This window comes from Misgurnus anguillicaudatus, chromosome 24 (genome assembly GCF_027580225.2).
Source record: "Misgurnus anguillicaudatus chromosome 24, ASM2758022v2, whole genome shotgun sequence".
In the NCBI taxonomy this organism is placed as follows: domain Eukaryota; kingdom Metazoa; phylum Chordata; class Actinopteri; order Cypriniformes; family Cobitidae; genus Misgurnus; species Misgurnus anguillicaudatus.
The window spans coordinates 43,589,622-43,612,185 of NC_073360.2; the positions used below are offsets into that span (position 1 = coordinate 43,589,622).

General features: G+C 38.8%; 1 protein-coding gene and 1 pseudogene across 1 annotated transcript in view; both read left to right on the forward strand.

Annotated features, from left to right (window-relative positions):
• LOC129439007 (uncharacterized) overlaps positions 1-22,564 on the forward strand; it is a 109,430-nt gene that overhangs the window by 10,571 nt on the left and 76,295 nt on the right. Inside the window, exon 2 of the mRNA XM_055195297.2 lies at positions 3,391-4,773. Coding sequence (XP_055051272.2) covers positions 3,391-4,553 — 1,163 coding nt within the window. The 3' untranslated portion in view covers positions 4,554-4,773. Of the gene's footprint in view, positions 1-3,390 lie in introns of the transcript that reaches the window.
• The window catches only part of LOC129437134 (uncharacterized), a 33,148-nt pseudogene continuing 19,327 nt past the window's right edge, over positions 8,744-22,564 (forward strand).

The following is a 22,564-nucleotide window of genomic DNA, read 5'->3' on the forward strand; positions in this document are numbered from 1 at the left end:
TGTATTTAGTTTAGGATGCCCCCTACAGGATATGACCATCCATTTTTTCTACTAGTAAAAATGCAATTTCTATAGGCATTAAAAGTGCAAAAATAATTGATTATTTCTCTGTAATGCTGCTGTAATGTTGGTCCATTTTAACTGTCTATATAAGACGCCCCCTACAGGATATGACCGTTCATTTTTTCATCGTTTGTTTGCAGAGGGAATTTACACTTAATTTAAGTACACTTTGTAAATGTAGTGTTTTATATTTATAGTGTAGAACATGCACACCCCAGCACAGAAACAGGAATGTCAAACACTTGCTGGCATTTCATTATATATCGGTAAAAACAATTATTTTTTATTAAAGTTTACATGTAGGGTAATATAAAGGAGGCGTACCATAGGTGATCTACAGGAAAAATATTTTATATAATAATAGTGTTAAATAAATAAAAAACAGACAATTTAACAAACAATTAGTGCAAGTGTGACATGATTTTGTCACATTTAACTCATCCGAGTAAGTAGTGAACACACGCACAAGAGAGAGAAAGAGAGAGAGAGAGAGAGCGAGCGAGAGAGAGAGAGAGAGAGACACCCAGAGCAGTTGGCAGAAATACACAGCAACACTTATCATTAATTCACAAAGACGGACACATTCTTGGATATTACAGGCGCAAGAGATAATAAACAACATAAATGACAGCGCTTATAGGTTTAGTAGGTACAACAAATCTTCAAACGCTACGTGTGTAGAAATTACCGTAAACAACACAGTAGGCGCGCATCAGAATCTGAATCGCGGCTGGCTTGACCGTGTTTTTTCAAACCACGGCTGGCTTGACCGCGGTTTAAAACCGGCTACTGCTGTGGTAAGATTCGTTTAAGTGAATTAAATGTTTTGTGTGTCTATCTTTACCTTCGAGACTTCATAAATTTAGCGAATTCTTTTATCTCTTTCTTCATTTCGTAACGTAAACTTAAAAATGTGTGGACAAAAGATCTGTTGTATAGGACTTGATGTTGATATCCCTTAATGCATACTTGAGGCACCGATGAGAGACTCTGTGGGATGGTCTACTGAGTGATGGTGCCTTCTGCCACACTTCTCAGTCTATCCTTCTCCTGAGGTTGCTCCTTTCGCGCAACTCGGTGCATAAACCCTTGAAATGACCTAACCTTAATCTCTAATGCCACAATCTCACCACAACCCCATACACGCCAAACCATTTGACTAAGGCCAGAAGCACTACTGTCGTCATTAATGCAGGTTCAGTGGCAAACGGTTCTGTATGGCATACTATCTACCAATATACACAACAACACAAGAAAACGGCAACATCTCGCCAAACTTAATACCTTTAGAAACTTAATACCTTTAGAAACCTAATACTTACCTGAGGTACCGTTAAGACTCTGTGGGATGGTCAGTTGAGTGAAGGTACCCTTTGGGTTGTCAAGTGGGCGCCCTCCTTCCTGGGTGTTTAAGATATATTTTAATGATTTGACACGTCTTATGAAGAGAATATAATGTAATGTTTGATATTGTTTTTAAAAACGTATTGGCGACAAACTGCAGTGGTAAGATCTGTAAAGTTTTAATTTATCTGCCAATAAATATTGTCCTCTAAGTCCTCTATATCGTGTTAAAGTCATGTTATCTAAACAAAATATGTAATGCTTTTTTATTTATTTTTGTATTTTTATATTTAAAATAATCTCCAGTTCATGTTGTCTGAACAATGTTTAACACATCATTTGTAGTATGATTATTTACATTCAGGCATATCACAATATAGACGTTACAGGAACGTTATCAGATCGTTTGCGTAATGTTTTTTTTTAACATTCCACAAGGTTAGGGGAACGTTACCTAAACTCAGAGGGAACATTCTATTGACATCAAGAACTTTCCTGGAGAACCAGCAGGGAACGTTAGGGTATCTGTTCTGGGAACTAAGTGCTAACGTTCCCAGATCGTTCTGGGTACCAAAAATTGTTAGCTGGGAGGTTTCTGTCTGTCCCATTGACTTCAGTTAGTTTCACAATGGAGGTGGGCGATATATCGTTTAGACGATAATATCCGAATTGTTGTCTGGGTGATACGCACAATTTGGATATCGAATATTTCATAATTTGTTCAATCCGACCATCCAAACATGAGAAGAGCTGAAGGGAGTTGAATAATGTAGGGGTTTGTTTGACTGTATTTAATACAAAATCACGATCGTTCCTCAATTGCACGAGAGTAAGCTGCTACTAATTTGCAAAACAACTACTGAGTTCTTACCTTTTATGACGTTTCTTAGGTTGAAGCAACAATCGAAAAACGTAAAGAGTAAAGCTGATGTATGATTAATAAAATAGCTGCTGGGCAAAATATGCGTTGTTTGCGGAAAACTGAAGTCTGAAGTTAAAAAGTTTTTCTTTAATGTGTGTGGCATCCGCAAGTGACAAGCTTGATTGCATCATTAGACAATTGCATTGTATAATATAGTACTTGGTGGGTAATCATCTTGTACATCATGGTAACTAGGTGAATGCGCCGCGGCTGCTGTTGATGAGGCTTAGGTACACTGATTTCATAGTCTGCAAGGTAATGTGGGAGGTTAACTTGTCTCCTTGGTCGCACAGCAGGGGGATCTCTTTCTGGGTGAGACATAACTGCAGCAGATCACTTATCCGACTCAAAGGGCCATGTAAAATTGCTATTCATTATTTCTTTTCTGATTCGGATTTATTGAACAGCTGCAGGATGTTCGGTTAGAACATTAGGTCTCACACCAGTCTGTACTTATTAATTATTTATTCTTAAAGGACAAATTCTGTATTTTACACTTAAAGCCCTGTTTTCAGATAGTTTATGGTGAAATAGAATGGTTTTCGACTGAAATTTCGACATATGCGGCTGCCCCAATGCGTCTTTTGCAGCGATTTTTGTGTGAGCATATCAGTGAACAGCCCTGACCACTCGGTGAGTTTCACGTCTTTGTAAACGAAGGTTTAATGCATTTAAGGAAGGATTGTTCCAGTGCACCGTTAAACCCATTGTAGAGGTGGGAGGTGGGAGGTGAAACACAAACACCCGAATATATCCGGGGCAGCCGCATATGTCGAAATTTCTGTCAAAACCGTTCTATTTCATCGTAAACAATCTGAAAACAGGGCTTTAAGTGTAAAATACCGAACTTGTCCTTTAACAAAATTAATAAAACAAAATAGCTGGATATGTTTACAAATGTTGGTTTATTTGATGTGAATTACCCAGCTGTTATAACAGGACTGACATCTGTCTTCTGTCTATATGTGTGAATCTAGAAAAAGATACAGAATCTCAATTCTTCATTCTTCTTTGTGTAAATAACAGTGAAAGACAATTTAATTGTTTCGTGTTTCTTTCAGATGTGAAGAGTGATTCATGTTTGGATATAGAAATAACGTCCTCAACATCAAAAGAGCGACTTACAGCACAAACTCTTTCCTGGATCACCTGTGGAAAGACATTCAGCTCACAGAGACATTTAGAGAGACATGAGAGAAAACACAAAGAACAGAAACTCTTCACCAGATCTGAGATCAGCTTTACTACCTTACAAGAGAAGAAACTTCATTCAGAAGAACACAGAGAGAAGAAGAAGCAGTTTCACTGTGAGCAGTGTGGGAGGATTTGTGTCTCTTCCTCTAAACTAAATGTTCACATGATGACACACAGTGGTGAAAAGCCTTTCTACTGCACTGAATGTGGAAAATACTTCAAAACCAAAGACGTTCTTAAAATTCATCAGAGACTTCATACAGGAGAAAAACCTTTCCAGTGTCCTCACTGTGAGAAGAGATTTAACTGTAAATATAATCTGAAGAGACATGTGTTTTTACACACCAATGAGAGACCATATCAGTGCAGTGAATGTGACAAAACCTTTAGGGATTCAAGTTCATTAAAATCACACCAGATTACTCATAAAGAGAAACTCCATCAGTGTTCACACTGTGATAAACGTTTCTCTCATAAATATCAGCTGATAATCCATCAGAGAGTTCATACTGGAGAGAAACCTCATCACTGTAGTCTCTGCGGGAAGAGTTTTAGTCTAAAGCAGAACTTACTAAATCACAAGAGAATTCATACAGGTGAAAAACCTTATAAATGCTCTCAGTGTGACATGACGTTTGCTTATTCAGGTCACTTGAAAGCCAATCAGCGAGTTCATACTGGAGAGAAACCTTATTACTGTAGTCTCTGTGGGAAGAGTTTTAGTCAACGGAATCACTTACTTAATCACAAGATAATTCATACAGGTGAAAAATTTTACAAGTGCTCTCAGTGTGACAAGACTTTTGCTCAGTCACGGTACTTACAAGCCCATCAGAGAGTTCATACTGGAGAGAAACCTCATCACTGTAGTGTCTGTGGGAAGAGTTTTGGTCAAAAAAAGACATTATTAAGTCACATGAGAATTCATACAGGTGGAAAACCTTTCAGATGCTCTCAGTGTGACAAGACGTTTGCTCAGTCAGGTAACTTACAAGCCCATCAGAGAGTTCATACTGGAGAGAAATCTTAAAGCGGAAGGTGAAGTAGGGACATCTGCATTACGTCATTTTCGCAACAGCGCATGTGTGAGAAAATATTGAGACAGGACACCCCACTACAAACAATTACACAAAGGCAATAGACAGCATTTGCACACACACTATTGTTTTTTCTTCTTTTATTTTCACTTACTTCAAGAACAGAAAGCTGTGGAGCATTTTCGTCACCATAATAAAAACCAACATTTTTTATGGGGCTTTTCTGTTGCATAATACCTCACGGTTTGGTTTGGGTCGGGTCAGCTTACTTTTGGGAGCTTTTCCACTGGGTGAATTACATAGTTCCCGATACATTTTTTAGTACCACCTCGGTTGGGGTTCCAAGCGACCCGAACTGATACTAAACATGATGCAGAAACACTGTAGATCACTGATTGGTCTGAGAGAATCGTCACTATCAGCGTCATTGCTATAATCTAAAAGATTAGCTTTACCTCAGTGCTAGCTTGCGGTGTCTCGTGTGCCATCTGTGCTCTGCTATAAGTTCCCAAACTCCCTTTAGCGATGAAAAACATCTACGGGTTGTGAATCAGGAACACAATACCAGTGTTTTCCAGATTTGAAGTTTGTGGCGGCACATTCGTGACGTGCACGTAATGCTTAAATGCAACTTATGAGGCTTGTATGATGTCGTAAATATAACGACACGCCTATAATCCCTCCCCTTCTGTAGTGATACTAACTCGACCCTGATAGCACACATACATCTCGAAGACGTCTTTTTGATGTCTGCATTTACATCTGCAAGACGTATTATTTAGATTGTTTGCTCATCTGCAATACGTCTCTGAGATGTTTCCTAAAAGATGTCGTATATATTGAAGACGTCTGCAAGACATTTTTAATTTAGAATGTATGTAAAGCAGCTCTTTCTAAGACCTTTATAAGATGTTTTTACACACCAGATGTATTCCAGATCTCCAGATCTTTAGCAGACATCTTGCAGATGTACCTGTGCTATCTGGGGATGGAATAGCTAACCAAACTCGCATATCAGCGCGGCTCTGATGGCCTGGTAGAGTAATAATTTGAATGAGAAATCATTTGTATTGTGTACATGCCGAACACATGTAGCCGCAGGGGGTGTGCTTTGAAAACTGTCCGCGATCCGGACACGGTATAAAGTATACCAGGCCCTTAAAGGTCACGTTCTTTCTGATACCATTTTTAAACCCTAGTTAGTGTGTAATGGTGCTATAATAATAATACCTAATGTAGCATAAATAATACCTGTAAAATGATAAAGCTCAAAGTTCACTGCCAGGCGATATATTTTCTTCAATAGAATTCCTCTTTAAAAGCCTACAATGAACGGCTGGTTTGGACTACAGCCCTCTATTTCCTGCTTTAATGACGTCAGTAAAACAGTTTGTTGACTAAACTCCGCCCACAGGAATACGTCCGTCACCAGCTTTGGCTCAAACGGCTCTGCTAAGCTAAGCTGCTGTCGAATCACAATACACTAAACAAACTACACAATCAGAACTCGATACGTATTTCTGAAGGAGGGACTTCATAGAACAAGGAAGACATCAGCCCTTTTTAGGACAGTGAAAACAGTGCTATACAGTAAATTGTGTGAAAAATACCGTGTTTTTTACACGTGAAACATGAACACATGTTATATTGCATACTGTAAACACAATCAAAGCTTCTAAATCACAGACAGAACGGGAGCTTTAAGGCTGCTCTCCATTTCAATTCAAAGATCATCAAAGAGTTCACACTGGAGAGAAACCATAACACAGTAGTGTCTGTTGGAAGAGTTAATCAACAGTCAAACTTATCCATGAGAGTCTGACAGCAGCAGCCCCCAAATCAGCCCTGCCCTCGGTTCGTCCCCTCTATCTCCATTGGGGTCTGCCCACTTTTCTTGCGTTCTTCAAATATTGCCAGTGGGTGGAGTCAGGCTCTGACCTGGGGCCGGTTGCACCCTCCGGATGTAAAAAAGTTTGGTGTAAAGGGCTCGTTATTTTCGTGCGTAGGTCCTACGGCATAGCCACGACGGCGTAGGTTCCACGTCGGTTTTCATTTATACTTTTGCGTCGTCATCCCCGTCAACGTGCAAACACGTGCGCAAGACCGCTGGTGGGCAGTATCCACGTGTGTAACCACGGTAGCAGCGCGACTGTCAAAGAAGAAGAAGCTTGGCACAACCCACAAACGAAGAAGAAACTGCAACTTGTTGTGTATGATTTGAGAAGAGCAGCAATGATTGAAGTAAATAAACAGCGACTTTTGTTGCAGTTTGAGTTAAATCACTCCTCAACTTGGCCATTCTTTGTTTTCACCGTCGCAAACGGAAATACCTATAATGCAGTTTTTTTACCTTAGGGAAGGGGTTTTGGTGGACCAATCACAGCACTTGCGGTCCACGTAGAACTGATTAAAATTTTGTGCTTTTAAAAATTTTGCGAGGTGCGTGTCAGGCTACACAGAGCTACACACAGGCTACGGATAGCTACGGCGTAGAACTTACGCACGACTATAAATCGGGCTTAAGTCCTACGTCGGGCTTGGCTACGTCCAACATTGTGAAAAATATTTATGCCTGTTGCACCATCTGAAACTATGACCAGACGCAGCTACGCTCAGCGTAAATGATGTTCGCCACCGCGTATGCGTTTAACTGCAGTAATATTTAGATGCTGTTCGCGTTTACTATGACAAAAATGTACACTAAGTGCCGCCAGCTAATAGACAACATATGAGAGCTTTCCCCATGTTTACCAGTGCACTCTAGCTCAAGATGTGTGCGTGTAGACTCATCAAACAGATTATAACAGCTCTAGTTTCAAACTTTTCAAAAATTAAATCAAAGCTTTTATTAAGTTCTCTACAGTGTCTTTGTAAGTATTTATGTATTTTATTATATAATTTATTGGCAGTCTCTCTACCATGCATGAAAGCACATTGTATCCTGTGCATTAATGTCTCGTCACATTTCATTATTTCTATTTTTGCCATAGAAACACAGTCAATACTTTATATTTACGCCTACCCTTGACTAGACGTAAGTTAGATTCTCAGACGTGCGCTACAGCTAGATGGTGCAACAGGTGTAAATTCTACGGCTAACATAAAACGCATTTTATGTCCAGAGTAGTCTTACGACCGGGTTTACGCCCAGCTGTTGCAACCGGCCCCAGGGGTTTAGTAACCCTTTAATAGTAAATTAAGAACAAATAATGAGCAATATCGCAGATAAATACAAACACACAAATGAAATAAAACTGTGCTGGTCATGTTTTCAGATTGATCTAACATTTCTGTATTTTGGAGGTAAAGTGCCAAGCTGGTAAAGAGTGTATGTGTCTGGGAGCAAACATACTATTCATAACTATATACAATAGTGTTAATTAATGTTGTTTTTCATATTTTATTTACACATTTATCTTTTTTATCTTTTATAAGCTATTTTAATCTGTGTCAAACTTGTTTATTTTATATATTGTGTGCTGTGTGATTTTACAAATTGGTTTCAAAGTTTTATTGTCATTGGACCACAATGTCATTAATTGTTGATTTAAGAAAGGAACTGTTCAGATTATTCAGTAAATTCTTTGTTCATTTTTACAATGATTACGTCTCCTGTTTGTCACACTTTCACTGCACAGACACCATATATTGTATAACAGGTTTCTTTTACTTTATTATTAGTATTTAATGACAATCACAGTTGAATGTAATGTGGTAATAAAAAAGGAAGAAAGTCATTGTCCAGCTATACAGATGAAAATAAAGGCTTTGGACTTCAACTGCACTTTTCATGTGCATATTAAAGAGAGAATTTTTTTAAATTACGGGAGAAAGGGAACCTGTAGAATTCAGAATCTTAAAACAGAAGTTATATGATAAAAATAGAAAATAACAACCTACCAGGGATGATAGAACAGAAACAGTTTTGCTATTTGTATATAGCCATGTATTTATAGTAAACAAATGGCAATCAAACAGCTTATCTGTATGTCTATTTTTCATAATGCAGGATAAGTAAACCTGATTATGAATTTAGGAACTTTAGACTGCTCACGATCCCGCCATCCAAAGTCATACCTCCTCACTTGTTCAGCTAAATCCATTGTAAAGCAGTGATCGTCTTCTGTCTCCAGTACAGCAGGAGGCGCTGCAACTCTTTAGTCCGCAAATAAACTCACTAAAGAAAGAAAGAAAGAGCGCGCGTGTGATGTGTTTGTGTATTCTGAGTGTTTTCTCTCTTGCGTGTTTCATTGAGTGTTAACTAAGTATTGGCTCTGTGTATTTTAGCGTTGAGACGATGCAGGACACTACAGTGTGTGACAGTAAACAGAGCTTACAGGAGGATCAAACCTCCACAGAGTCTCTGGATTCTGTCTGTAACGCTGGAGAACAGCAGCAGATCCTGCAGACCAAACTGAAGACGTGTTCAGTTAAACTCATCGACTGCACGAACCTCATGATGAAGATTAAAACTGAACCCACAGAAATCAAAACTGAACCCACAGAAATCAAAACTGAACCCACAGAAATCAAAACTGAACCCACAGAAATCAAAACTGAACCCACAGAAATCGAAACTGAACTCACAGAAATCGAAACTGAACCCACAGAAATCAAAACTGAACCCACAGAAGAGGAAGATCGCACCGAGGAAGATGATGATTTCATTACAGGTATGTCTTCTCGATCATTGTTGTACTTTTTTTTTTTTACTTTTTTTAACTGTCATGTGAGTACCTTTGTTTTAAAGGAGTTTATTATCTTTAATACTTATTGAGCAAGAGGCAGACTTAAACGGTTTGGTCACCCCAAAATCATAATTTTATTATAAATCACTAATCCGTGGCGTACTAAACCCCAAGTGCTCCGATTGTCTTCAGAACACATTTTTGGGTATTTTTGATGAAAACTAAGCCCAGCAAACAGGGAATGTTCCCTCTAGGTTTTTAAGATATTTTAGCCATATATTAGGGGTGTAACGGTACGCAAAAATCATGGTTCGGTGCGTACCCCGGTTTTGAGGCCAATGTTCGGTTCATTTTCGGTACAGTAAGGGAAAAATGCAAACATTAAACTGCAGGTTGTTTACTATAAACTTTTTTACAATTTGCTTACACTTTTTTTAAAAACTTTTTATTAAAATATAATATATAAAATGAAAAAATAATAAATAAAATACTACTGCAAAGTTCTTTTTTACATTATTTTATAACAGTAGGTAACTCTTTTCTTAACCTTCTCTTAAACTTTTTCTACTAAAGCCTTGCACTAAACTAACAAATTCAATTCCTGAATACATTTATGAACTATTAGCCAACATTTTTGCCACCAAAAAATTTCTGTTTTGATTTATTTTGGATTGTTTAACTCACAGTATTGAATTGGCTATGTACCATCTCTGTATAAAAATAATATTACTGCTCTATGTCTAACTGCATAGCAAGCAACATGATGATATACTTTTTATACACTCATTTTGAGATGATTGAGTTGCATACATAGCCATCTTTGATCTTTTGCACGTTTCTCCTAATCTTTGCTTGTGTTGTCAATGTAAGCTGTGATTTTACTAACGAACCCCTCCGCAGCTGAGTAACAGCTGAGTCAGCCCGGGTTACAGCTCTTCTCTGTCCCGACCAGCTGATCGCATTGTGACAATGATATGATTGACGTAAGGTGCAGATGAAAAATCTGATAACGCATCCTTATTCTCGCTGTCACAGAAAGCGCGTCTCATGATTGCGTAGCAACGAAAGACATGCATCCTCTCACGCACTTTTGAAAGAACAAAACAGCGCGTTGACACGCGTTTAACATGCGCTTTTAGAAACGACACGTAAGCGTTTACCTCAATAATCAAACGAATATACAATTAAGTAAATAAAAATCTTTCTGCGGGCCGAATTATGTTATATGTTTGACAGAAGACTTGCGCTGAACATGGAGACTTCCGCCACTTAATATGTTCGTGTGGAAACCCACGTATTATGTTCCGCACAGACGCACATAAAAGATTGCATTTCGCCTTTCGGTGCACATGTGCACCGTGCCGAAAGCCCTGAACCGAAACGGTCCGATACGAATACACGTACCGCTACACCCCTACCATATGTAAAATAACCTAATCGATGGCCTTTATTAAGGCATAGTAGCACTTTTTACATACTATATAGTAGGGATGCTCCGATCAGGATTTTTGCAGGCCGATACCGATCACCGATTTGTTGTCTTCGTGATCGGCCGATACCAATGCCGGTACCGATTTTTCAAGCTGATATGCAAGCTCTTTGATGACTGTAACTTTTAACATTTTTTCTAGATAAAGTAAAACCACAGATGTTGCCTTTGTTATATTACTTGCAGTAATTAGGTATTGTTTTAATAAAGAATCAAATAAATTAGCACAACAAATATTTCTTCTGCAAAGAGAAATTTAATATGCCTTTAAAAAGGCTTATGTCTGTAAAAACTAATGAAAATAAAACAGTTAACAGTATGAATTTACTGTATGAATTAAATATACACACATTCGTATGAAGTACAACAGTTCTTTAGTGAAGAGCAGAGAGTGATTTTATTGAGAGATGAATTAGGTTACTGTAGCTTTAAGACTTGACAGAGATCACTCTGTGCACGTGCACTGATGACAGGCTGCTGTGTGTGCGCGCGGCGGGTGTATGCAGACAAGCAGCTGTGAGGAAAATTAAAGGCTCAAAACTTTAAAACGCATGCAAATAATAACTTTTGACATGAGGATGCAATTGTCCGCGATAGATATGTGTTATATACGCTGTTTGATGGGGATGTGAAGACGGGTCTCGATGTTAGGACCGGACCGCGTCCTCATAGAAAATACATATATCTCTGTAAAGGCAAAGAGAGAAATGCAAATCTACACGTCGCTCATCAGCCACGGGTTATAAAAATGCTCTCAGTGCGTAAAAATGGTCTCTACATGCAGCCGCATTGAGGAGCCATATCATGAAAAGACAAAAGATCGGTTCATGAGATCGGCAAATTTAACGAGGACCGATCGAGTCATCTAATGCCGTTATCGGCCGATACCGATCTGCGGCCGATCGATCGGAGCATCCCTACTATATAGTATGGAAGTAGGCGGTTTGGGATTCAGCCTTGGTAAAGCTCACAGGGCAGCGCAGTAAATGCCTACTGCTCCGTATGGGTTCACTACTGCTGAATTGTTAAGGAAATTAAATGAAAACATCAATAAATCTATTGTATTCTTTATTAGCGCACAAGTTGTGCGCGCTCCACTGCTGCAGTACGTGCTTGCGAACTCGCCTAATTTTCACCTCAGAAAAAACATTATTTTACCGATATCTTTTTTCTCTTTCGTCATTTAGTAACTTAAATATGAGAAACAAAACGTTTTTAACGTCTATATGAAGAGAATATGATGTTAAAAGAAGCTTGTGATTGATGTTAAAACAGAGATAGCTTAATGTTAGGCGGATAAACTGCTGTGGTAAGATTCGTGGTAAGTTAATGAAATGTTTTATTTGTCTATCTTTACCTCCGAGACTACATTATTTTAGCCAAATTTTTTATCTCTTTCTTGATTTAGTAACGTTCACTTAAATATGTGTGGACAAAATATATTTTAAAGATTTCTGATCAATTTGACATGTCTTATGAAGAGAATATTATGTAGCCTAAGGGAGAAGCTTTTGATATTGTGGTAACACTTTACAATAAGGTTCATTAGTTAACATTAGTTAATGTATTAAAGCAACACTATGTAGTTTTTTTACCTTTAAATAATGTCTCTAAAATTATTTCAGTGATAGAACAACTTTTAACTGGACAAATTGTACTGTTGCTGCAACCTGAGCAGCCTCCTAGCAAGCACACTCTGAAAGTGGCGGTGGAGGGTAGAGCACACAGCCCCGCCCCTCGCCCTGCCTGCAGAAGAGTGTCTGATACCCAAGTATATATCGCTGCAGCCCGGAGACTGCAGGTGGGAGGACCTTATGCCGCAAGTGGGAGAAGCTTATGCCGCAAGTAGGAGGGATTTCAGAAATGTGCAAGTAGGAGGAGTTTACGATTCAAATGGGACGGTGGTGAATCCTCTGGAAGTTTGTACAGCCCACTTGCGGCTAAAGCTCCACCCACTTGCTGCTAACCCACCCATTTGCAGCTGGCTCCAACCTCCGTTTATACCCCTTTCCTGATACCAGGCACTGTTGCGCTTTTCAACCACATGGGGGAGCTGTAAGTCAACTTTACATGGAAACTACATAGTGTTGCTTTAACTAACATGAACAAACCATGAGCAATACATTTGTTACAGTATTTATTCATCTTTTTTTAACCCTGATGAAAAAACAGCATACCAGCAAAACGAGCTTTGTGTTGTGTGCTGGTTGGCTAGTGAACACCAGCTAAACCAGCATTCGCACCAGCTAAACCAGCACCAAACCAGCATTAGGACCAGCAACAAACCAGCATTATCACCAGCATCCAATGCTGAAAGACCAGTCATACCAGAAAGACCAGCATATGTTGTGTTTAGCTGCTGGTATGCTGGTGACCACCAGAGTGGACAATCCAGGCGAAAATCCCCAAAATAGCTTCAGGGTGTAAGAAATTAAACTAGTCCAGTAAGTGTATCTATTTTAAAGCTTTTCACCTTGCAACAGCTTTAATAAATCAATGGAAATTTATGCTATAATCTGCTATAGGTGTCCTCTTCATTTTAAAATCTCGTTGATAAAAACAAATAATATATGAATAATCATTTAGTTTAGCTGTTTTCTCAAGTTCACTGTTTCAATGATCTTTCGTTATTTTTGCTTTACTGAAGCTACTGGTGTGTAAAACCTGTTATTCACCTTATAAATAATAATAATAAAAGCTATACAAGCTTATTTAAAGGCGGAGTCCACGATGTTTGAAAGCCAATGTTGATATTTGAAATCACCTAAACAAACACGCCCCTACCCCAATAGAATCTGGACCTTCTGTTGATAGACCCGCCTCACACATACGCAACCGGCAAGGATGTCGGTTAGTAGACACGCTCCTTACTGCTGATCGGCTATAAGTGTGTTTTGGTAGTCGGCCCGTCTCCTTTTCCAAAGCGTTTTTCAAACATCGTGGACTCTGCCTTTAAGGCAGATGTTAAAGATGGAAGATGGTATTTCTAGAAAAATACTGCTATTTTTAAATGTTACAATTTTGTTGGTGTGTAACAGCTCAAGTATAGCCTACAGTATAGGGCTGAACGATACATAGAATTTTCATCGTCATCGCGATATGAACTCACACGATGAACACATCGCAACAGACAGCCTTGACGCGATGAATGAAGGGAAAACAGTAATCACGTTTAGTCCTGAAGACATGTGCTGCGTCCAAAATCGCCTACTACCATACTAGTATGCAAAAAGCACTACTTTGCCTACTATATAGTATGGAAGTAGGCGGTTTCGGACGCAGAGATGGTTTGCGCGTTCATGCTATTAGGCCAATCAGGGGAACCCCCAAGTCAGCTACGCAGTCAGCTACGCTTAGATTGATTTGTGAGGTGTCAGATGCGACGCTGTGTCTGTTAGCATAAACCAGTGTTCTTCACTCCCAGCCCTGGAGAGCCGGTGTCCTGCAGAGTTTAGCTCCAACCTTAATCAAACACACCTGAGCAAGCTAATCAATGTCTTCATGATCACTAGAAGATCACAGGTAGGTGTGTTTGATTAAGGTTGGAGCTAAACTCTGCAGGACACCGGCTCTCCAGGATTGGGAGTGAAGAACACTGCCATAAACGATGGCAGAGGAAGGAGAGAAGAGTGAGGAAAATGTGTTGTCAGACGAAGACCTTGTGGTGAAAATGAACAGTACTTCAGCTATATCATGGAATTATTTTGGATTTAGGAGAGATGACGCTGCAAACACAGGTACTGTGGAAGCGGTGATTCTCATATTGCATCTATTGCGTGCTCAAGTTTATTATTTAAAATGTATGTGCGCTCTGGAAGCGCAGCGGTTGCGACTCACACGCGGTGCGACGCGCTCGTTTTTTTCCAGGTATTTCAAAAACATTTAAACTTTTCAGAATGACACAAGCGCAGCGTGCAGGTCATGTGACAATAACCTACGTGTCTAGTGTTTTCCAATTGTTTTTAGGCGCGACATGTGAATGGCCCCTAAAACATGAAAAAAGATAAAATATTTATCGCAACTCACATCGTCATCGCAACATTAAACAATGTCATCGCACATCGCAACTTTTCCTCACATCGTTCAGCTCTACTACAGTATAACCTCATTAACTCAACACTCTGGTCCCAGAAAATACTCGTAAAATTGGCAGTCAAGCCTCTGCGTGAAAGCTAACACGTCCGGTAAATGTTCTGGGATCGCTCCTGAAAAGAGGACCTAGTAACATTCCTGTAAAATACCGGAAAGCCCTCAGTGTGAACAAGACGTAGAACCAGTGCCATAATGGGCGTGTCGTAGTGAGAACGCATGTGTCTTCACAACAATGAATTTATGGTTCAGCTCTTTAAAACAAGGGATTTACATGCAGATCAACATTCACGACAAGAAATGACAGCCAGCTGGACTGAAGCAGATATCAGGTAGCTCGTCACTATCCATGCAGAAGTGAGATCATTCACCAGCATAGAACGGCGAGTCATGTTCCTTTATAGTCTTATCATAAACAAAACACTGGCGAGTGGTTTCTGGAGAGAGAAATAATGTTTAATAAGCAAACTTAAGACACTGCAGACTGCAGGACTTTAAACACGTCACATGTCTTTCAGGGATCTTTCCGATATGTGGGAATGCACTGTATTTTGTATCACCATAGTCCCTGAACAAATCTAAATGCAGGGAATGGGATTCAAGTCGAAAAAACACCCCCCCCCCCCCCATTTTGTGTCTTCCCCACTTCTCATCTAAAGTTACACCCTTGGGATATAGTAGGAGTATTTTGGGAAAATGTCCTTTTTTCAAAATCTGAGCAACATTTGATCTTACTTTGTGCCTCTTTTATTATAGCCTCTTTCACACAGTAATTCTAGTAAATTACCATGAATTTACCAGAATGAATTTACCAGTAAATACAAAAATGTGCTGTTCACACATGCAGTGCCATTCCGTCTTTTTACCAGTAAGACATCATTCACACATCAGTATCAAAATACCAGTAAACTCGGAGAGAAAGCGGAAGTTACCTGTTCCGCGCAGCCGGCGAGCTCAGTGTTGTATTTGTAAGCCAAACGGAACTTGAGTTTGCACATTAGGCTTCACAGAGAATGTACTAAGGACGTCGACAATTCGACAAATAAATGGTAAGCTGTTTTAAACAACTTTGGTGAAGAAATGTGGATGTTAACTTCAGGTGTGCTCGACTTTTAAGCAGCATGTGTGTAGAAACGTCTGTTACAATGCGGGGGTTATCGCTTCACCTGTATTAAAACGTAATGATTGGCCCGAAGCTGTCAGCGCGGTCTGACATCGTCCGCTCTAAATGCCTGTAATCCTATATTTTCATTCACACATAGAGCTTACCGGTAAATTACTGGTAATCTTACAACCTCTCTTACTGGTAAATTGGCAGCACTGATTTACCGGAAAGGTTCTGTTCACACATGACATGTTAACTGCAATTTACCAGTAAATTACCAGTAAAGACTGTATGGGTGAAAGGGACTAGTGTTGGCCAGATGAATGTAAAATTGATCCAATCCCTGTTTAGTAAAAAATAATTTGATGCAAAAATAAACTAATAGGCCAACTGTATAGTATTGTATATGTGTTTAATATCGGTATCGGCCAATTGTTGTCTGTTTAAATCGTTATCAGCAAAAAAAAAAAAACATATTGGTGCATCCCTAGTTCAGATTATTAAACAAAAAAGGAACAAAAAAATAAACTATTTATCACTGAAGAAGAAATTAACAGTTTGATACCAAATATGAATGGTTTAAATTAAGTTGTGATTCATGTAGATAGCAGCAAATCCTAAATCAAACTAAAACATCTATATATCATAGGTGATCTAGAATAGTTATGGAAACCCAATCTTGGATGAGAAAACAGCTTATATAAAAGGTTTCAAAAAGAAGAACCAACATGCATCAAACATGCATACAGGTATTTACAGGGGAAGGACAGTTTTGGTTTCTTCAAAGACATTTCTTAAGTCTCTGCTGGGCCATTTCACACCTTTTCAGCTCTCTATCCAGCTTCAAAGGGGGTCTTTAATGTCAAACCGAGATTGTTGGAAAGTTTTTTTGGAGGGGGGGTAGGAACAGATGTTGAGATCAAGAGACCTTAGGAGATTAAGAGGGAACCTTTATTATATATAAGTTATAATAAATATATATTATATTGCAACTTTAATCAGACAGTTATAGCCCAGCCATATGCCACAATATTAACAAAAAGTTTTATTCGTGTTGATTTATTTGATGTGCAATGACTAGGGATGTGCATTTATGTCATTTTCTTTATTTATTTAGATTAATCCATAGGTCTAAAAAACAAGTACTTAATTAACTGGGGGCGGGGCAATTAAAGGGACGGAGCGTATACGTCATGGTGAAACTAAAAATATTGAAATTAAAAACACTCAAATAAAACTTAATTTTGAAGAAACTATGACAGAACAAAGAACACATGCTAGATTATTAATTAATTAAATGTTTTTAACATAAACCTCTAACAGGAAAAGCTGCGTGATGATATTATACAACGTGCATATATCTGCACAAAATGCAAAACTCTTTCACCGCCAGCGTTTTTAAAAAAAGTTGCCAGCCAGCGCCAGCGTTTTTTATGATCTTCACAAAGTTTAATGCTTTCCAGAAAATGTTCTTCTTTAAATATATAAACAAGTTAAAGTTATGTATTAGACAGAAAGTTTAACTCCTGTTGTGGATGTGCACCATAACAGCGCGTTTTAAAATACGTCCAGCCAAAGCACAAGCTTGATAACATTAAGCAGCTTTTGCTATCATTTTAGCTATTAGCGTCGTGCGCTCACCTGTTGTCAGTCAGGATGTATGCTCGTATGGCTCCCTTGTATCTCTTGACATTTGATGTTTAAACATGAGATGATACAAGGGTACTTGTGACGGTGCTGTTTTGCATCTGACTGACTGTATTTTCATCCTATCGAAGTGAATCCCAAAATCAGGACATCCTTTTAAACCATAGTGTCTCAGTGATGCGGCTCTACAGCATTGCACGGTTGGCGGTTGCTGCTGCATGGGTAAGCTAGTGAGACTTTATCTGTTTGTTTTTGAATCATGCATGTTAACGTAAGTGATGTCATAGGCCGGTATGCAAAGCTCAACACAACGTCAAACACGCACCCAGTTTTTACTACCACAGGCGCTTGTAATGCTGCTAACCAGACATCCAAATGCCGCCATAACCACAAATAAATAAATTAATTAATAAATAAACCCACATGATCATCGTTTTCGTGATCGATCATCGATGCCACGTTCGAGTACTCGAGTAATCGAGTACTCATGCCCATCCCTAGTAGGGATGGGACAATTACCGGTTTCACGATTAACCATGATAAAATGTCCTGACGGTAAGTATTATCAATTAAAATGTTATTATCATTACAACCGTGTTTGATTACCGTGATTTTGATAACTTGCGGTAAATCCTGTCCAGACAGAATCAGCTTGACGCAGGCGCGCGCATGCAACATTAGTTTTTGCGCGAGAAGGCGTGACGGATGCAGTAACAGGTGCACTGTGTTTTAATGCGTTGTTTATGTGTGCATTTGATGTCCTTATTTAAGCTACTGTTCATTAAAACAGGTTCATACATCTCAGGGCTCCATGTTAATGTTCATTTAATGCAGGGGTGTCCAATACAACCAGTCGATCGCAAATGCAATGCCGGTAGATCGCATTTAAGTTAATAACTGTGTATGCTGCTCCACCCCTCCACGAGCTTCGGAAAACAAAGTGCCAAATTGGCATTATGGTCTTAGAAGTCTTTTTGAGTTGTTGCGCATTTCTTCTCAAGTGTGTTTTTATAAATCTTATGCCTGCCCGCTGCTAAGTCGTCTAACTTTCGAAATTTGGATGCACATACATGCAGGAGTTGATCCACATGTATGGTGTATGTGCGTGCGATCGATCGACCAACCGAACGAGAGAGAGATGCTTCTGATAATGTTGTCAGTTTATTTCATCAAAACCGCATCTCCGGTTATGGTGACAGCCCTAAATTTAACGTAGAGATAGTCCCCCTAACACACATTTAAAGTGTTATTAAAAAATTTAACAGTGTTTTGTTAAAAAATGTTTTTAGCAGGTAGGTCTTGTCAGCTTTATCATTTTAAAAGTAGATTGTGACACAAAAAAGGCTGGACACCCCTGATTTAATATTTATGCTTTAAAAAGTGCATACAGCTGCTAATTGTATTTGTTGTTTGCTGATTTTCAAAAATAAAACTTGTTAAAATGTTTTCAGTGTGTGTATCAGTTCTTTTTCAACATTTACATCTCAATTTAAGAAAACCATGATAATATTGATAACCATGATAACTTTGGTCACTATAATCATGATATGAAATTTTGTAACCGTCCCATCCCTAATCCCTAGCAATGACCCAGCTGTAATAACAGGACTGACATCTGTCTTTTGTCTATATGTGTGAATCTAGAAACAAATACAGAATCTCAATTCTTCATCCTTCTTTGTGTAAATAAGAGTGAAAAGACAATTTATTTGTTTCATGTTTCTTTCAGATGTGAAGAGTGATTCATGTTTGGATATAGAAATAACGTCCTCAACATCAAAAGAGCGACTGACAGCACAAACTCTTTCCTGCATCACCTGTGGAAAGACATTCAGCTCACAGAGACATTTAGAGAGACATGAGAGAAAACACACAGAACAGAAACTCTTCACCAGATCTGAGATCAGCTTTACTACCTTACAAGAGAAGAAACTTCATTCAGAAGACCACAGAGAGAAGAAGAAGAAGCAGCAGTTTTACTGTGAGCAGTGTGGGAAGACTTTTGGCTCTTCCTCTGATCTAAATGTTCACATGAGGACACACAGTGATGAAAAGCCTTTCAACTGCACTGAATGTGGAAAATACTTCACAACCAAATCCAATCTTAAAGTTCATCAGAGACTTCATACAGGTGAAAAACCTTTCAAATGCTCTCAGTGTGACAAGACGTTTGCTCAGTCAAGTTACTTACAAGCCCATGAGAAAGTTCACACTGGAGAGAAACCTTACATCTGTGATCACTGTGGAAAGAGCTTCTCTAAATCATCTCAATTAAGAGTTCATCAGAAGGTTCATACTGGAGAGAAACCTTATCACTGTAGTGTCTGTGGGAAGAGTTTTAGTGCAAAGGCTACATTACTACATCACAAGAGACTTCATACAGGTGAAAAACCTTACAAATGCTCTCAGTGTGACAAGACGTTTGCTCAGTCAGGTTACTTACAAGCTCATCAGAGAGTTCATACTGGAGAGAAACCTTATCACTGTAGTGTCTGTGGGAAGAGTTTTAGTGTAAAGGCTACATTACTAAATCACAAGAGAATTCATGAAAAATCTTACAAATGCTCTCAGTGTGACAAGACCTTTACTCAGTCAGGTTACTTAAAATCCCACCAGAGAGTACATACTGGAAAAAAATCTTATCATTGTAGTGTTTGTGGGAGGAGTTTTACTCGCCATGGCAGTTTAGTATTACACCAGAGACTTCATACAGGTGAAAAACCTTTCAAATGCTCTCAGTGCGACAAGACGTTTGCTCTGTCACGTTACTTACAAGCCCATCAAAGCGTTCATACTGGAGAGAAACCTCATCACTGTAGTTTCTGTGGGATGAGTTTTAGACAACAGTATGCCTTAAAAATTCACAAGAGAATACATACAGGTGAAAAACCTTTCAAATGCTCTCAGTGTGACAAGAAGTTTGCTCAGTCAAGTCACTTGAAAGCCCATCAGAGAGTTCATACAGGTGAAAAACCTTTCAAATGCTCTCAGTTCTCAGTGTCCTTATAAATCTAAAATCATTATGAGTCGAAGTCGTTTATAATGTGCATTTAAAAAAGCAACACTCGTTAAACAAAATTAGGGATGGGCGATATGGCCTAAAATCCATATTGCGTTATACATTGCAGCCTCTTGCGATAGCGATATGTATTGCGATATAATAATTTCAATAGACTCGTTTCAGAACAGGTTATATAGACCCTTACAAAAGCCAAACTGCTAAAAAAGTAACTAAAAGTAAACCGTTATGGCCAGATTAGTCTTGTACCTCTCTTAGCTGGAACTTTTGCCTGACACACTCTACAGCAGGGGTGTCCAGACTTTTTTGTGTGGTGATCTACTTTTAAAATGATAAAGCCGACAAGATCTACCTGCTAAAAACACAGTTAATTATTTTTATAACACTAAACACTTTAAATGCTTGTGAGGACTATACTGCATATATATATATATACTGCATGTTTCACAATTACTAGACCATAATGCCAATTTCGCGCGTGGAGCAGCAGTTAACTTATTTAACCAAAAAATAGATGTTGCATCAGTCTTTTTCACGAGTTACTCTGTTTCGCTGACGCTTTCATCCATGTTTATTCGGCTGCAGCTCGTGGCTCTAAAGTTCGCGGGTAGATTGTGTCATCAACACGCATTATCGCGATAGATTTAAAATCTCTATCGTATGCCAATTTTCTATCGTTTATATTGCATATCGTTTATATTGCCCATCCCTAAACAAAATTATTCAAAACATTCTTTATTATCATGAAAATACCTGAAACAATTTGAAGAACAGCGTATAAATATTCCCGTGTTGACATTTCCTGGAATAGCGTTTGTAATGCTACTTCTTGTGTGGCACAAAGGGAGTTTCTGCATGAGAGCGCCCCCTGGCATTCGGATGTGCCGGGATTTCACCGTAATTCATTCAAATTCATTCATTGAGATAACGAGCATTTGCACGATTATTCGTTACACCCCTACTCACAAATGATGTCATAAGGGGCTCTTATTATAATAATACCACCCCTTAATCTGCACTATCCAACCACAGCACTGCCATTAAGTTCAGAAAAAAGTACAATTGAGTTTTAATTGCAACAAACCACCATCATTGTGATCATTGTGTTTGAATTTTATCAGCTCATTTGCATTTTAAAGGACGCACCCAAAACGGCACATTTTTACACACACCTACAAGGTGGCAATTTTAACATGCTATAATAAATTAATTATATTTTGAACTAAAACTTCACATATGTGCTCTGGGGACACCAAAGATTTAATTGACATCTTAAAAAGTCTTGTGCCATGGCCCCTTTAATTGACTAGAAAATGGTGAGGAAACGGTTATTTCATGAATATGTGGCCATGATTTTAAAGAATAATATTAAATGTTTACACGTTAACACATCTGACTCATTAAAAGTAGCTATCATTTTAGATATCAGCTAAATAAAGGCCACTGACTCTTAATGAAACATCACCCACCTTGTCCCATTTCATGTGGTTGATGTCCTCTTCTGGTTGTAACGTAAGAATCTCCTAAAGATCGTCCTCCATCGCAGAGCTTTATTGTTTTATAATTCTTTAATAACAGTAGTTATACGGTCTTGTTCAGGATAATGGCAGTGCAATGTGACTAACCAGAGTGATCAAGGTTTTTGGTGTATTTTTTTGTTGCTGCGTGGCAGGCAAGTTGCCGGTGGGTTCAGTGGATTCTCGGAGGGCGGGTGAGGCCCGGCATTCATGGTGTGCGCGCTCTTGGGGCTGTGCAATTGGGCAAGTAGTTGAATTAGTTGAAAGGGGTGTGTTCAAAAAAATAGCAGTGTGGCATTCAATAACTGAGGTCATCAATTTTGTGAAGAAACAGGTGTGAATCAGGTGGCCCCTATTTAAGGATGAAGACAACACTTGTTGAACATGCATTTGAAAGCTGAGGAAATGGGTCGTTCAAGACATTGTTCAGAAGAACAGCGTACTTTGATT